This window comes from Erinaceus europaeus, chromosome X (assembly GCF_950295315.1).
Source record: "Erinaceus europaeus chromosome X, mEriEur2.1, whole genome shotgun sequence".
NCBI lineage: Eukaryota > Metazoa > Chordata > Mammalia > Eulipotyphla > Erinaceidae > Erinaceus > Erinaceus europaeus.
The window spans coordinates 115070929-115088404 of record NC_080185.1 but is presented as its reverse complement, the minus strand read 5'-3'; the positions used below and the strand labels follow the sequence as shown (position 1 = coordinate 115088404).

Sequence of the window (17476 nt, the reverse complement as noted above, 5' to 3'; positions counted from 1 at the left end):
GTCGTCTGCCCAGGGAAGTCAGGTTGGCATCATGCTAGCATCTAGAACCTGGTGGCTGAAGGAAGAGTTAACATATAAAGCCAAACAAATTGTTTACTAATCATGAACCTAAAGGCTAGAATATTGCAGATGAAGATTTGGGGGCCTCCCATTTTCTAGAATGTTAGTAGGCCTATTTTAGTTATATTCCAAAGGGCCCATGACTACACTATTTTTTCCCTGAGCCTGACATCTGATATGCAGGTAGATCCAAGTTATTGTCTGGGGAGATGATGTCATGGCTGGAAAAAGGACCGGAAAGCTGGCTTATGATGGTGCTGGGGATTGAACCTGGGAAATTAAAGCCTCAGGCAGAGAGTCATTTTGCATAACCATTATGTTGTCTCCCCAGCTCAGTTACTTGATGTCCCTAAATCTCATGGTCTTCATCTGTGAAATGGGTTGCTATTTCTGAACTCACAGAAAAGCTTACATGGCATCCCGTAAAGTCCCGTCTATCAGGATGACATGAGTGAGGTGATGTAAAGCACTGCCTGACATGCAGGAAGAGCTCAGTGAGTGGTAGTTTGGATTCCTCCACTTTGAGACAATCTCAAAGATACCTCAAATGCAGGAGGAAGTCAAGTGGAAAAGTTGGGGTTATGAAAAAGCAATAGGTTATTTAGAGGGAAGGAATGCATTCATCCTTGTAATTATTATATGTAGGCTAGGGAGCTAGATTTTTTCACTCGGTGGAAACAAATTTAATCTTGATAGTGGTCCCCAGTCCCCATCACTGCCTTATTTCACACTTAAGGGGATGTACTCCCAAAGTGATTAAAAGTTATGATTGGGGAGTCATGGAACTTTTGTGGTGGGCATTGTGTGGAACTTTATCCCTGCAATCTTATAATCTTTATGAAATCACTAATAATAGATAGCAAACAAAGACTCATGATCGCGTCTCCTTTGAATTGAAGTCATGATTCTAACCTCCATACTCTCTCCTCCTATATTGTGCATTGGTCTTCTTATTTTAATTGCATTGTATGCCCAGGCAGTGTTTTGAGACCGGAAGTTGATCTGTAACATTCACTGTGACTGTTACAGAGTGTGAGATATTGCAACTGAATGCTGATGAATGTGTACACAAGGACAACAGAATGTGCATGACAGAAAACAGTTTCTGTTTTCATCTCCACAGGAGAGGGGGTGGCTTCCTCTGGATGCACAGACTGTACTTTCTCCCCCCTCCTTTGTGAAGCCCAGTGGAGAAATGGAGGCTTTTGTTCCATTTGAGGGGGGGGTCAGTCCCGTGTGTCTGAATCCTTCTCTGTGGAGGTTTGAGTGGAGCTCCAGTGGAGTGCCACAGAAGCAGACTGTCAGCTGTTTTTGAGTCCTGAGAGGCCAGCCTGGGATCTAGAGTGGGAAGAGCCAGAGGAGTGAGGTGATCCTCACACCCCTCATTTAGGAAATGTGTGGAAGTATTAGGAAGGAGATAAAGTCAAGCATAGGTAGATGTAGTGATAACCACTGAGAGCCTGGACTTAGTTCAGCAGGTAGATTGTGTGACTCACCATGCTCTGAGTTCAAGCTCCAGTACTACATAGACCCGCCAGGGGGAGCTCCATGGATGGTGGAGAGATGCTAAGTCATCATACCTCTATCTCTCCCTCTCCACTGCTAAGTTTAAACAAAAAAAAAAAAAAAAAAAAAAAAGGAAAAGGAAATGACCTGGAGGTCACTCAGTGGCATTGTATTTGCACACGGAGCTGAGTTCATCCCTCTCATGTGGCATTAAAACAAAGAAATCCAAAGGAATTGAGGCAGTAGCATTTTAAGAATCTAAAGTGCTGAAGACAGACTGCTTGGGTCTGGGTGCCTGGGAAGTGTGGGCAGTTGATTTATTCATTTCATCCTCCCCTCAGATGCACTAAAAAAAAACAGAGTCCAAAGAAGGATTTCTTAGGTCAGTGGTTGCAGGAGAAACTTGTGTAAAGGGTTGAAGAAAAACATTGGCTTCAGAAATTTAGCCTCATCTTGACCCCATAGAGGGTTCCAGAGCGTGGATTGCAGCACAGATGTTGCTCACTCTGGCCACTGAGAAGTGAATGGGGCATTGGCTACCAAGAGTTGCCAGGTGAGGTGGCTGTCTTGAGCTAAGATTTATTTTCCTGGCCTGCTAGCAGCTGTAGGAATAGGTATGCAGTGTAGGTATAAAGGCATCTGGATGGAACCCATGACATCTGTTACCCAGCCTCAACTCAAGCGTCCTCATTTGTGAATCAAGGAAGAAATCCGATAGCACTACATTAAAAGAATGTATTGTGCAGGGTGGGACGTGGCCTGGACATTATCTATTGTAGCAAGACAGAGAACGTGGGTGGGGAGCAGAGGGAGGGGTTGAGAGGGCATCAGGGACCCAATGCACAATGGTGGAGTTTAGTGGTGGAAAGAATTCATGTGCAGACATCTGCCATGTAAGGAGGAGAAATCGTACCCATGTGACAGCAATTGTCTTGCAGACCATTACTTCCCTAGTAAAACATCAAACAAACCAAGAATGCATGCATACAAAGCAGGAATGGTCAATTTTGCAAACAGAAGCTAGATGGACCCTAGGTGGTCATAGTAGCAAATGCTTGCCCAGGGTTTTCATTCATTGGCAACGCTTTACGCCTGAGTAATTTGGTTGGCTTGAAAGGAGGGTGAGGAAGATCCAGGAAAGTTATAGCGGGGTGTCTTCATTTCCTGGTGCTGCTGTAACAAACCATCACAGGTAGAGTGACGTCATATAGCAAGACTTTATTATTTGACAGTTCTGTATGTCTGACTCAGAATATCTGAGTTCTGTATGTCTAAGCTAGAACCAAGGTGTTGCCAGGGCTGCATTCCTGTCAAAAGGTTGGGGCAGGGGCTCTGCTTTCTTGCTTTGCTTTGCTCACTTATATTTTACACTTTAGATCTATTTCATAGGAGACAGAATTTCACAAGGGAGAGGGAAAGGGGAGAGGGAGAAGGAGAGGGAGAGGGAGAGGGAGAGAAAGAGAGAGAGAGAACAAACTTCAGTGTATGCAGTATAGAGAATCAACTTGTGAGCCTCAGTCAAGCAAGCCCTGTGCTTTCCCAGCCGACCCAATTCCTTTTCCTCATCTTTCTTAACTCTTAGAAGGTTCCTGTTTTCCTTAGCTTGTGGCACCTTACTTCTTCAGAGTCAGCAATAACTCCCACAGCCTTCTTACATTGTGTGTCACTCACAATCTTGACTTCCTTTTCCTCTATTTATCCAGACTTTTGTGGTTGTATTGGATCCAACTGAATAATAAATATGTCCATCTCAAGATCCTTAACTTAAATCGTAGAATTTCAGGGATATAAGTCTGGGTGTGTTGTTTGGGGGATGTGTGCCCTGGACATTGAACTTAGGACCTCATATGTTTAAATGTGGAAAGAATGTCTTTACCATTGAGCTACATACCTGGCCTTATTTATATTTTAAAAATCATCCCTGACATCTAGGGAGATGACTCAGAATAGATTTCATACTTTGCAAGCTGAGGCCCCCAGTTTGATCCCCTGCACTTAAAAAAATCCTCTTTGCCATATATGGTAACATAGTGAGGGGCTCAGTGCATTAGGATGTAGCTATCTGGGGTGGGGGCATTACTCTGTGGTTTATAAAGGACCAGGCAGTAAGTATATTAGGCTCCATGGACTGTAAACTCTCCTCGTAGCCACTAAGTTCCATCTGCAGTAAGAGAACAGCCAGAGAAAACACGAACATGAGCAGGCTTGGCTGTGATCTGCTAAAACCTGATTTATGAGACTGAAATTTGAACTTTATACGATTTCTACACACCACAAAGTATTACCCTTCTTTTACCCCAGCCCATCCTGCTAACCATTGAAAAAAAAAAAAAAACAGTACAGTCTAGTCACCAGAGACTAGAAGTAGGTTGGAGTGGTTTTATGGGCTGGCTTGATTTAAAATATTTTTCATCTTCCACTGTAGAAGGGTTTAAGAAGCAATCTTCCAGTGCATGGACGAATTTCTTGCCATGCTTGGCTGGTTGCCATACACACTACAGACCTCAACCTTGTGGTCAGTGCTGCTTCAATTTGATTTTTGTTTCTCATGAGAACCACCCACATTTTAATTTGTCATGGAAATTGTTGAAGGCAAAATGGTGATGGCCAGTCCTGAAATCTTGTTCCGTGAGGGTGGTAGGTTTTTGCAAACATAAGCACACTGAAAAGGACACTCAAAAAGATATGTGTGAATCAGAAAAAGTAATCTGTATATTGATAGTTATATCTTCCCCCATTAAACCAGAGTCACCTACATTGCTGTGAACATTTATTGGAGCTGGCTAAATTGGTGAGCATGGAGAGGTGAATGAAAAAGAAACGTTTAGCTTAATAAAACAGAAATTATTACATCAGGAGCACCTTGCTGGGATTACTTTGCCATCTCGCAGTCTATCACAACTACCTCTGATTTATGTATTGTAATTTCCTTTTTAGAATAAGATACTTTCTCTTGCTATCATATTTATGTCTCCTGTTGAATGATAGCTGGTTGTGAAACACTTTTTTTTCTCTCTTCTTTTCTTTTGACTAGGTGAAGGGGAAGAGGACTCTGGGAGAAAATATCGCCGATAATGGAGGTCTGCGGGAAGCTTTTAGGGTATGGTGTGCACTGCTGCATTTGCCGTGATTTAAAAAGCAAACTATAAAACACTGTATGGATGTACCTCAAGTTACAACGTATACAGATGTTCCTGAGGAGTTGGAATTCTGTCAATTTTGTGAATTTCTGTAAACAGAATTCCCTTTCACCAATGACTCTATTGTATTCCATTATATGAGTGGAGCAGATTTCTGTTTTCTCTTCAGGGCATGAAGTCACCCTGCAGAATAGCACTTGCTGATACTGAGGATTATGTATCTGAAACATGACTTTCAGAAGATGTGTGTTCACAATAATGCTGGAGCATCTTAGAGATCGATTGCCTCTGCACTCTGCTCATTTGAGCTTTCCTTGTGCGACTCTGCAGCCCTTCTTATCATTTTCTCTGTTTTAATGTTTTTATTTTACATTAGAAAACATTTGACTAAGCTAAATTTTAAGCTAAAACATTTGACTAGTCTACAGTTCTGTATAGGTCCCGGTGCCCCGTCTTGCACAGCAGCAACAGCATAGATAACACACCAGGTCCCCCACCGGATGGTCAGTCACAGTCCACTACCAACCAGCTGGCCTCCTCTACCTATCCTATCTCCCCTTTTTCTCCTTCTGGTAACCACCATTTTTTTTTAAACTAGAGTCTAAGGAGTTTTGATTTTACTTTTGTTTTGTTTATTTGCTTTGTCTCTTCATATTCCACAGATGAATAAAATCGTATGTTTTTTGTCTTCTTCTTTCTGACTTGCTGCATTTAGCACAATCCCCCTGAAGTCTATCCATCTTGTTGAGCGGATATCTCACTGTGCTTTGCACTTCAATTCCCTAATAAGGATGAGGGAGAACATTTCATCATGTGTTTGTTGACCACCTGTGTGTCTTTGATAGTGAACTTCCTGTTTAGATCTTCTACCCATTTTTTCTTATTTATTTATTTATTTATTTATTTATTTATTTATTTATTTTGCCTTCAGAGTTATTGCTGGGGCTTGGTGTCAGCACTACTCAGGACAGCCATTTTCCCCCCATTTTATTGGTCAGGACAGAGAGAAACTGAGAGGGGTGGGGAAGATAGAAAGGGAGAGAGAAAGATAGGCACCTGCAGACCTGCTTCACCACCTGTGAAGTGACCTCCATGCAAGTGGGGAGCCGGGGGCTTGAACCAGAATTCTTGCGCTTTGTACTATGTTCACTTAACCTGGTGCATCATTGCCCAACCCCCCTCCACTCATTTTTTTTTAATTCATGCTGTATACTTTTGTTGAAATTCATAATTTCCTCACGAAATAACAAGCTTATAGCTTGTGGTCAGAGGCTATTGGGTCTCATACTGTTGCTTAAATAAGAGTCTGTAATGATGTTTTCATCTTCTGTTGATCCATGATTCGACGAGAATCATATGGATGATATGGAAAGATTTGTGTAAAGCCACCTGCATTCAGTGTAAACATCAGTTTGAGCTTATATCTTCCTGATAGTCTAGTTAAAATATCTTTTTTTCCCTAAAATGATGGAGATAGAAAATGAATCTTTATTTGACAAGAGAAAAAAATTGTCAGTGTGCTGACCTCAAAATTTATTGCCATAGACCTTGCCACTGTGTTAGATTTGTTTGTTCCCTGGGAAGAAAGAATGTTTTAGAAGTCATTTAGCATCAGAACACTTTGGTCCAGCTGCTTTGGTGTTTACCGAGTGTACGGTCTTTCTGCAGACGAACCGATTATCACTGTTAGGCTAAGTAACATTGACTTGCACTTCCAGTTATGTGTTTTCCTAGAGGAGAACTTGACATGGTGTACAGGGCACTTAGCAAAGGATGTATGGACTATCTCTGTACTGGATGAGAGAAGAGAAAGCCACTTGCAGAGGCTCACCAATTCTGCTTCTCTCTCCAGGCATATAGGAAATGGATAAATGACAAGAGACAGGGGATCGAGGAGCCCCTTCTACCCGGCATCCCGTTCACCAACAACCAGCTCTTCTTTCTGAGTTACGCACATGTGAGTAGACTGAGCAAAGGGCATTGGAGATGAACTGTGGGACTTAGGCTAGCTCCCTTGATCAAAAGTTTGGAATGAAAGTTCAGTAGCATAGCTTTGATTTTTAGCTGAAATTTATATTGCTGCTTATTTTTATACTCTTGCTATATTCTTAGGTTATGTTTCACTTAGTAAAAGCTTTATGTGACATAATGAATTAAATGAATCAATCTAGGTTCAAATGAGCCTTTTTTTAAAGCAGTTGATATCTGCCCTATTGCCACTACCCACTACATTGGTACTTTTTTTTCATTACCACTTATTATTAGGGAATTGCCCACCAAAACCACAATGCAACATCCCCTCACACCTGGGAGAAAGCTTATCTCAGAAAGCTAGCACTGCAAGAATTGGCAATGTTATGAGTTAAAAAAAAGGGGACCCTCATACATTATTGGTAGAGATATAAACTGGTCTATAACAGCATGTTGATTTCCAAAATATTAACAATAGATCTATCATGTAAGCAATTCCACTTAGATATCTACCTGAATTTTTTTTTTTTTTTGCCTCCAGGGTTATTGCCAGGACTCCGTGTGAATCCACTGCTCCTGGAGGCCATTTATTTTCCCTTTTGTTGCCCTTGTTGTCCATCGGTGTTGTTACTATTATTGTTGTTGTTGTTGGATATGACAGAGAGAAATGGAGAGAGGAGGGGAAGACAGCGGGAGAGAAAGATAGACACCTGCAGACCTGCTTCACTGCCTGTGAAGCGACTCCCTTGCAGGTGGGGAGCCGGGGGCTCGAACCGGGATCCTTACACCGGTTCCTGTGCTTTGTGCCACATGTGCTTAACCCACTGCACTACCGCCCGACCACCCCCTGGAGTATTTTTTTTAATGTAGCCTGACTTTGACTTCTTAGTGTATTCATACTATGTATGATCATTCCCCATTCTTTCCCTGCTGTGGCCTTGCCCTTCTACTTTGCTCCATGTGCCGACACAACCCACCATTTACTACTTCTCAATGCTATGTTTCCAACTTTCCTGTAGAGATGTAAAGACTACTAAAGCTGAAAAAGAAAACACTGCCAAAAGTCAGGAGAGTCATGGCACTCTCTTGTGAGTTCAATGGGCTCTCTGAACAGAAATGGAAAGGAAGACGTACCAAACATGGCACAGTGTTTTTTTTATTGTAGTTTTTCTTTTTTTCTTCTTTTTTTTCTTGCCTCCAGGGTGATTTCTGGGGCTTGGTGCCAGCACTACGAATCCACTGCTCCTGGTGACCATTATTTTCTTCTTTTTCCTTTTCTTTTTTTATTGAATAAAACAGAGAATTAAGAAGGGAGAGGAAGATAGAAAACTGCAGACCTGCCTCACCACCTTTGAAGTGACCCCCCTGTAGGTGGGGAGCTAGGGGCTCGAACCAGGATCCTTGCACAGGTCCTTGTACTTTGTACTATGTGTGCTTAACCTGGTACACTACCACCCGTCCACCATGGCACAGTTTGGAACTCTCTAGCTAATGCGACAAGTGCTAATTCTCTTTTCTTACTGGTGATTGCACTGGTTCATGTCACAGATGTGGAGGACTCATTTTCAAAGCACTCAGAGAGGGTTGATGATGGATACATGTCCTTATAGTGGACAAATAGGTTTCTGGATGTGCCAGCCTAGACCAAAGTTTTCAGTCTTCCTCAGTCAACTCAACTCATGCTAAAGGTGTCTTACTCCTCTGGGGTCCTTTATCCTACAGCTGATGTGACAACGTAAAATCAGTGATAATTTACCAACCTGCTAGCAGCAAAAGCGGAGTCATCACCAATTTCACTTTCCATTTTAATTTTCCATGTCTATCAACCCTCAACCCTATCTGTGCATCTGCCTGGCTAGAAAATCTGGATTCTCAGGTCACCAGTGACCTTGGTTTTATGGCACATTTTCCCGAAAGTAAAATGTTTTATCCTTCTAACTAGATTTCAGACCTAACTGCTCTTTGTCCCCATTCCTCTATCTTGTCATTGATAGGCCTTGATCTCTTTTACTTTGGGTTATTTTAACAGCTTCATGGCATGTTTTCCTAGAGTTGGTATCTTTCCACCACCTTCTGCCTTATATGTCACTAAATGGCACCTTTTCTTCCATTACTGGCATGCTGAAGGAAATAGTCACTCTCAAATGGGGTCAGACAGCTTCACCGGACTTTCAAAGTTGTCCTCAGTCTGATCCAACTCTACCCAACTGGTTTCAAACTCGTATAGGTTATTAGACTCATCCTCAGTGGAGCATATCTCCTCACCTCCAACACCCCTTCACACCATTATGCTTCCATGCATTTGCTTTTGCTTTTCCTTCTATGACATGTTCCTTTTCTTACCCCCCTCAGATTATCCAAGCCCACTTTCACCCATCAGGATCTATATTGAGTATTCTGCCTATTCTGTAAACTCCCCTAAGAGCTCTAGTCTCCATGTCTCTCTCTTTAAATTTCAATTCTTTTATACTTACCTTCATTACAATGATTTGATTATAAAACATTTGATTTTTCTCAGATGCTGAAGATTTTCAGTTACTCCACAGTGACTATTTTGGATCTTTACACTTCTTATTCATTTCATAGCATACAACAAAGATGTGTTGGGTATATTGGATACACTTGCCATCTTTAGGTGTGTTGCTGAAAAGAATGAGGCTAATTTCAACCAAGGAGTCATTCGCTTAGATCAACACTGGGTTCAATATATAAAACAAGTTTGTGCAGTATAGTTAGAATGTTCTAGAGCAGAAGGTGACAAATTGAGACTCCTGGGTTGAATGTAGTCTATTGTCTGGTTTATTTTTTTAAGCTATTATCTCATTTGGTAATGGCCACATTCTTTCCTTTTAATGTCATTTTATGAATAGATTTGTGCTTCAGCAGCAAAGCCTGAACTACTTTCTATCTGTCCTCCTACAGGAAGCTTTCTGATCCTTGTTCTGGAAAACAAAGTCCAAGGTCCTTCAGTTCTTACTTACATTCTGGTCCACAGTATTGCTTTGACAATGAAATAAATGAATTGATAGTAACATTATAGCCCGAATTTTGAAATGTCTCCAAACAAAAATCCAAATCATGTCTGGCTTATTTTAAGCTAGCTAAAGAGATTCAAGGAAAATTCAAAGCTAGTTTGTATCACTAATGATAAATTTCTCGTGGAATTTTTTCTACTGACAAAATAAGATTTTCAATCTTTGCATGTTGGTTTATAGGGAGTCAAGTTATTTTCCCTCCTGGGAAGGTACTAGGAAAATAGTAACAACCATAATGCACTTCCAGAAATCTCTTTAATGATACATGAAACAAGGATAATCCTATAGGGCTGGGAGGATGGCATACTAGTTATGCAAAAAGACTCTCAGGCCTGAGGCTCTGAGGTCCCAGGATCAATCCCCAGCACCAGACCATAAGCCAGAGGAGCAGTACTCTGGTAAAATAAAAATTGAAAATTAAATTAAAAAAAAAACCCAACCTATGGTCAGGCCCAAAATGCATTAACTCAGTTTCACTCATTCACAACCAAGTAATATTACTATTTCTCTCATCTCTCTTGCTCCATTTCCTAGCACTGTGCGGGCCAAGGCACTTCCAGAGGACTGAGACCTCACTATTTTTAATTTATTTTTATTTTTAAGTTGCCACTAGTGTTATTACTGAAGCTCTGCCATAAGTCAGAGCTGAGAAGGTTATGTTTTTTGTTTCTTTCTGTGTATCTTTACCTCATCATCTTTCTCATATAAACAAACAAAAAATTAAATGTTTCTAAAAAGACAACACTATATAATAATGTAAGGATATATGAAGTGATAACATAATGAAAAATGTGTTGAAATATAATACCAGAAACAACTTCACATTAGGTAGCTTCTGAGGAAATTAAGGAATTACACCATGAAAACATCTTCAGAGCTTCTGAAGCCATAGCATCATTTTATCCTACTGCCTCATATAGCCCTCAAGCTCAAAGACCTGCCAGATTTCCTTAGAGGTTATTCTTACTCTTGTACTTCTTTCCAGTCCCCATTTCTGCTTATTTAGTAGGTGGTCCTTGAGAACATACCCAGATTCTAAAAATAACCTTCTAGCTAGTCTCTAATTACCTCCTTCCACTATGTACCCTTGATAGATAAGTCTTTAAAAATATACTTTTTACCACTTTCTTCCTTAAGCCAATGCTTCACTGTAGTTTAAACATGTGTTCCCATTGCTCAGGTAATTAGAAATCTGGGACCATCTTCCATCTTCCCTGGTCTCCATTGCAGTGTACCACTCCTCCCAGTTCATCAGAGAAGGATGTCTTGCTTATTTTGTCTCTGTGTTGGTGCTTTCATTTTCCCCATGCACTTGGAATTCCCACAATATTCACGAGTCCTCGTTGTGTTCATACGTCAAGATGTTACACCAGGGTTAAATAGTTTATGGCAGAAGAAAGAGAGTTTATCATTTTTTGTTCATGTGCCATGTCTACTGTGGCTCAGCAGTGATCCTCTGCTTCTGTTTGGGACCCAAGAAGCTGGATGATGGAGTGTTGATCCCAGCATGCTACTGGCTTCCACATTGCCTCTTGGAACTAGGAAAATAGCGTGAGATAATGTGCACTGACCCTTAATGTAGTATCTTCAATTGTCGTTGAAGCTTTTGAAACTTCTTCCAGAATTAAAAAAAAATTCCTTACACCAGGGTGATCTCTGGGTCTCAATGCCTGCATAATATGCCCAACAGTCACCATACTCCTCCCACCCCCACCCACCTCAGTTTTTTGATAGAGTTGGAGAGAAATTGAGAGGGAATGGGGAGATAGGGAGAAAGAGAGACACCTACAACACTTGCTTCACTGCTCATAAAGCTTCCTCCATACAGATGGTACCAGGAGCTTGAACCCTGGCCCTTATGGTAATAATGTGTGCACTCTACCAGGTGTGCTGCTGCTTGGTCCCTCTGTCAGGATTTTAAAGTTTCTGCTAGTGAGATAACACACACACTCATACATATCATATAGAGAGATAACACACACACACACACACACACACACACACACACACACACACACACACATATATATATATATCTTGTGTTTATAATTCATTGGTCAAAATAAATCATATATCTATCTTTGTCTACCTTCAGAGGAAATGAAGAAGCACCTTCCTGTCCAAGGCCCAGAGAAGAGTGAGGCAAGCAGTACACCCAAAGTGCAAAAGACTACTACTCCTTGTCCTCTTTTTATTGCAACCAGGATTTTTGTTGAGGCTCAGTGCTGGCACTAGGAATCCACCGGAAGCTCCCGATGTCCATTTTTGCCTTTTTTGCTTGTTTGTTTTGGTTTTCATTTGTTTCCTAATTTTTACTAGTTAGGGCAGAGAGAAATTGCAAGAGGATGGGTAGATAGAGAGGAAGAGAGAAAGACAGACACCTGCAGACCTGCTTTAATGCTTGTGAAGTGGACCCCCTGCAGATGGGGAGCAGGGGGCTCAAACCCAGGTCTTTACACTCGGTAATATGTGTGCTTAACTGTGTGCACTGCTGTACGGCCCCCAAAATACTAACTTCTCATGACCATACTCAATAATCGATGATTGGTTGACTGTATTGGCTTGAGTGAATATGATTACATTTGCTAAGGGGGGATTCTTCTTTTTTTTTTAATTTTGTGCAATGGAAGTTCTGTAGTTCATTTTCTCCCATGAGGATTCTAATTTTACCCTCTTTAAAAATTTTATTTATAAAATGGAAATATTGACAAGACCATAGGATAAGAGGGATTCAGTTCCACACAATTCCCACCACCAGAACTCTGTATCCAATCCCCACCCTTGATAGCTTTCCTATTCTTTATCCCTCTGGGAGGTGCAGAAGGTGGAAGGTCTGGTTTCTGTAATTGCTTCTCCGCTGAACATGGGCATTGACAGGTCAATTCATACTCCCAGCCTGTCTCTCTCTTTCCCTAGTGGGATAGGGATCTGGGGAAGCGGGGCTCCAGGACACATTGGTGCAGTCGTCTACCTAGGGAAGTCAGGTTGACATCATGGTAGCATCTGGAACCTGGTGGCTGAAAAAGCATTAAGATATAGAGCAGAACAAATTGTTGACTAATCATGATAAGGGGATTTTAAGCACTGTATTACTTGCCCAACACATAGGTCAACTCTTGGACACATATGCTATCCTCTTGTTTAAAGTGTGGATTTGAAAACCTTCCTCATTTACTCAAATAGAATTATTCACCATGATAAATATTCTACACTGGGAGTTAGAATAATAGATATTGCTACCAACAATGGTGTTTTATCTGGTCTACTAAGACTCTGTGTAGTCATTGATTCTAAAAATTACTCACACGTATAGTTTGGGACAGTTAAGGCAGTAGAAAATTGGTATGGGGACATGATTATCAGGCTGCTTATTTTTCCCCCTAGGTGAGATGCAATTCCTACAGGTCAGAAGCTGCCCGAGAACAAGTCCAGATTGGCACTCACAGCCCCCCACAGTTCAGGTAAATGGGCAAGGGCTGGGGGATAGAATAATGGTTATGCCTGAGGCTCCAAAGGCCCAGATTCAGTCCCCCACACTATCATAAGTTGAGCAGTGCTCTGGGAAAATTTATAGATAAATCAGGTAAATGGGTGACATGAGCTTCTCATTTACTGTGCCGTCTCTCTGCTCACGCCCTCACCCTCCCAGTGCTCCATGAAGTAGGTGATCAAGTGAAAGCTTGTGCGTGAGTGACATCTCTATTTTGCCAACAAATAGAAACTAGGTGTCTTTTCTTATCTCAGAAGAAAGATGGCTTATTTAACATTCTCTCAACAAAACTTTAGTAGTAGGTGTTTGCGTACACTGAGTCTAGTGCTGTATCAAGCAATCCACGAGGTTGTACAAGACTCCAAAGGTAACTAGAATTTAGATCCTCTGGACTGGAGTTGCTGTACTGTACCAAAGTAAAAGACTTTGGGGTGTGGGGGAGGGTTCATAAGCTGAGCAGTGCTCTGGGAAAAATTTATAGATAAATCAGGTAAATGGGTGAATGGATGACATGAGCTTCTCATTCACTGTGCCGTCTCTCTGCTCACTCCCCCACATGACCGCAGAGAAGGACCTAGTGGGGGTTGTATTGTCATGTGGAAATGTTATGCATGTACAAACTATTGTATTTCACTGTTGACTGTAAACCATTAATCCCCCAATAAAGAAAAATAATTAAAAAATAATTTAGATTCTCACTTTCACATGAATCCCAGAGTTGGCAGTCAGCTGAGGTAAAGAACAAACACCTCATCACAGACCCCTGCAAGCGTCAACCCGGCTTTGACCTAGCACGTTATGATTGGGCCCTCCTCAATCGCTATCGAACAGGCCATGGCCAGTGCGCCACTATGTTCCATCGCTGGGGAGCCAGAGACGACCCGAACTGCCCCTGCAGCTCCAGACAGACTATGACCCACATAGTCAACGACTGCCACCTCTCCAGATTCAAAGGAGGTCTCGAAACTTTACATCAGGCTCAACCTGATGCTGTTGACTGGCTACGGAAGAAGGGCAAACGCTAGAAGAAGAAGAACATGAATCCCCATTTATAATCTTTCAGTTTTTGAAAGGCAGCAATTCTTAGGTACTCAGAAAACTCAAAGTTTTGATTCCTCCATCCACATACTTTTTTTCCCCCCTACTGGTCTCTATTTTTTAGACAAGGATGAGGTATTATATCCTGTGCCTTAAAGCACCTAGAGTTCTAGCTTGTTTTGTGTTATGGAGTATCTTTACTGAGACTTGTTCTTTCATGCAGCCAACAAACAGATGTTAATGAGTGGCCATTTTCCGAGCAGCTCTTTGCACAGAGGACAAACTGTGCTATTTAGCTATTGTAATTCATGTCTAGAGTCATATGCACTACATTTTGGCTTTTAGTTTGGGTCTTAGTTTGAATCAGTTACTTATATATGAAGGGAACTATGTTATGACTCAAAATCATATTTAATTGTCAGAACATATAAAATATTAAAGATAAAATTAAGGTTAACATTGCTTACCTCATCTTTGGCTTCTAGAATGATTTGAAGGGCATTTTCTATGGTAGGTGACTTGGAATTGTAATAGACACATAACGAACCATACTAATTTATATTTATTCACTTCTGTGCTCAGAACATATTATATTAGGATATGTTTATATTTAATGTTTAAATGAATCCATTAGCATACTGCAGGAAAATCACCTAAATTTTTGCATATTTTAAAATTGTATTCCTCCAACCTTGCTGTAGAAATGTCTCTGAAATTGACTATGAATTACTCAGTAGCATAAAAATCTAATCACTGTGTTGGAAATTCTCCCCCACTGGGCTAAACTGTCATGAACAGTGACAGTCTTTAATGGAGTAGAATATCCTCCCACTGATAAATGTGCAGATGAAGCCACACAGTAGATTAATTACCCAACAGATTAAGTTTCTAGAAACTAATTTCCTTTTACTAACTAGTTGCTTGTAATGCTGGATTTTCACTGATGATTTCCAGGGTATGCTTACTCATTATCAGTTAAATTCCATCGTTAACACTTGTCCACACTGAATCACTCTGTAAAACATGCCTGCCTGTTCATATAGCCCAGCTAACACATGAGACACACAAGAGGTTTGGGGGACTTTTTTTTTTTTTAATAATTCAGGTCATTGCATTCATTCAAACACCTGCAGGTAACAAAACCATTAGGGAAGAAATAGAGAGTGAGAATGCGAAGTCTCTAGTCAAACTTTTGAACATGCGTAGTTGAGTAAGAAATAGATGAGGGAGTTCTTCCTATTTGTTGGCTTGGTAGTGATAGCTGCTATAGATTGATAGCACAGTAGAACTCATCTAGTGGAAATATCACTTCCAAAAAAGGCAATTACAGTCCAAGTGTTGGAATATGCATTTTCTTCTAGATTGAATGAGCTCTTTAAAGATAGTTGAAAATGTCATAATGTAGATGGAGCTTACAGATTTTATAGTGAGGGAAAGAAATAAGAATCGTGCTGTGTGTTTCCATTCATCTGAAGCTCAAAGTCAGACAAAAGTAAATTGTGATGGTAAAGGCCAGGCCCATAGCCATTCTTGGGGTGCTAGTGGTAGGACATGCAAGAAGTCTTCTTGGTGCTACCAGTAGAGCTCAGTCTTGATCTGGGTGGTAGTAATACAGACAAATGAAAAAAAAAAAGAGCTTTCCATTCCACATATGTGCGTATTCTGTCTATCCAGTATACCTTCCATGTCAAGTTAAATTACAAAAAGTCAGGAACACTAATACTGGTGAATCCTGCATTTTAGATGAATGTGAAGATATTCAGAGAGATTAATTAGGAACATTTGCCTGGCATCTGGGGGTGCTGGCTCTAGACTCTGCTAATTTCTTTGGATATTTCCTTGATGCCAATTAGTTACATGGTGACATTTTCGCTTTCAGAATGCTTGCAGAGAAACAACTGGACGCGATTTACTTAGCTAGCCAAGATGCCGCTTATCACCCTAGTAAGCAGACTAAATGAGTGCCTGGCCATCCCTTCAAGCATTATGCTCCTAAAGTTTTGTTCAACACCGGTTGATATATAAGAATTAAATGTTTAAGCATGGTTTGACCTATCTTTTTCAGAGTCAATGGCGCAGTTAGCAACTTCGAAGAATTCGGGAAAGCTTTCAACTGCCCGTCCAACTCCTCAATGAACAGAGGCATGAACTCCTGCCGGCTCTGGTAGCTAGTCACCGGGTCACGCCACCGTAGGAGAAGCAGAGCAGAGCAGCAGGGCCAGTGGAATACTTCCCCATCGACTGTTTTTACTTCGCGTTACCCTCCCTGAGGACTTTGACTTTTCATGCATCTTCATCATTTGGGTATTGCTTGCATCTAAACACTACATAGTCAAGGCTGTAGGGCTTAAAACATGGAATATGAGAAGCAAATCATGGTACCCTTTAGAAAACCCAAGCAACAAAAAGAAACCCCTAGGGGACTTCCTAGCATGCTATCTGCTGAACTCTTGCTGGTGTCCATTTAGGTGTAAGCCCCAGCTAAGACGAACATGCACTTTGAATCTATAGCTTTGCAGGGGGCCTAAGTTGAATGTGCCCAGATTTTTTCTTCTTTTTGTATTTTATAAGCTTGTGACTCTCAATGATGAGGACTTGTGGATAGCCGTGAATTCTGAGTGCTCTGTGGAGTGCAGGGCTAGATTTGATGCCTCATGACACTGCATTTATTAACTCCAAGGTAGTTAAGTGAGGAATAGCTCCAATCTTCATGCTTCATATTGGGATGACTTTCTTAGTTTCAGTTTTGGAGTCTTTGAGGATAATAAAAAGCATGCCTCCTAGTTTATATATGGTTTGGCCCATCACCTTATCTAAGTCATCAGGAACAAAAGCTGGCAGAAAGATGACTTGGTAAAGAATTTGAGTTTATTGAACAGAAAAGAATCTCTCTCTCTCTCTCTCTCTCTCTCTCTCTCTCTCTCTCCAGGGTTATTGCTGGGGCTTGGTGCCTGCAGTGTGAATCCCCTGCTCCTGGAGGTCATTTTTCCCCATTTTTTTTATTGGGTAGAACAGAGAGAAATTGAGAGAGGAGGGGAAGATAGAGAGGGAAAGTGAAAGATAGATATCTGCAGACCAGCATCACTGCTTGTGAAGTGACCCCCCCCCCCTGCAGGTGGGGAACTGGGGGCTTGAACCTAGATCTTTGCACGGGTCCTTGCATTTCCTACTATGTGCACTTAACCCGGTGCACTACTGCCCAGCCCCTAAAGGGTATATCTCTAAATCCCACAAGA

General features: G+C 41.3%; 1 protein-coding gene across 1 annotated transcript in view; it reads left to right on the top strand.

The window, feature by feature from the left end:
- Window positions 1-17265, top strand: part of PHEX (phosphate regulating endopeptidase X-linked) — a 256270-nt gene extending 239005 nt beyond the window's left edge. Inside the window, exons 19-22 of the mRNA XM_060183651.1 lie at window positions 4601-4666; window positions 6559-6663; window positions 13097-13173; window positions 16306-17265. Coding sequence (XP_060039634.1) covers window positions 4601-4666; window positions 6559-6663; window positions 13097-13173; window positions 16306-16408 — 351 coding nt within the window. The 3' untranslated portion in view covers window positions 16409-17265. The remainder of the gene's footprint in view (window positions 1-4600; window positions 4667-6558; window positions 6664-13096; window positions 13174-16305) is intronic.
- The last annotated feature ends 211 nt before the right edge of the window (window positions 17266-17476 follow it).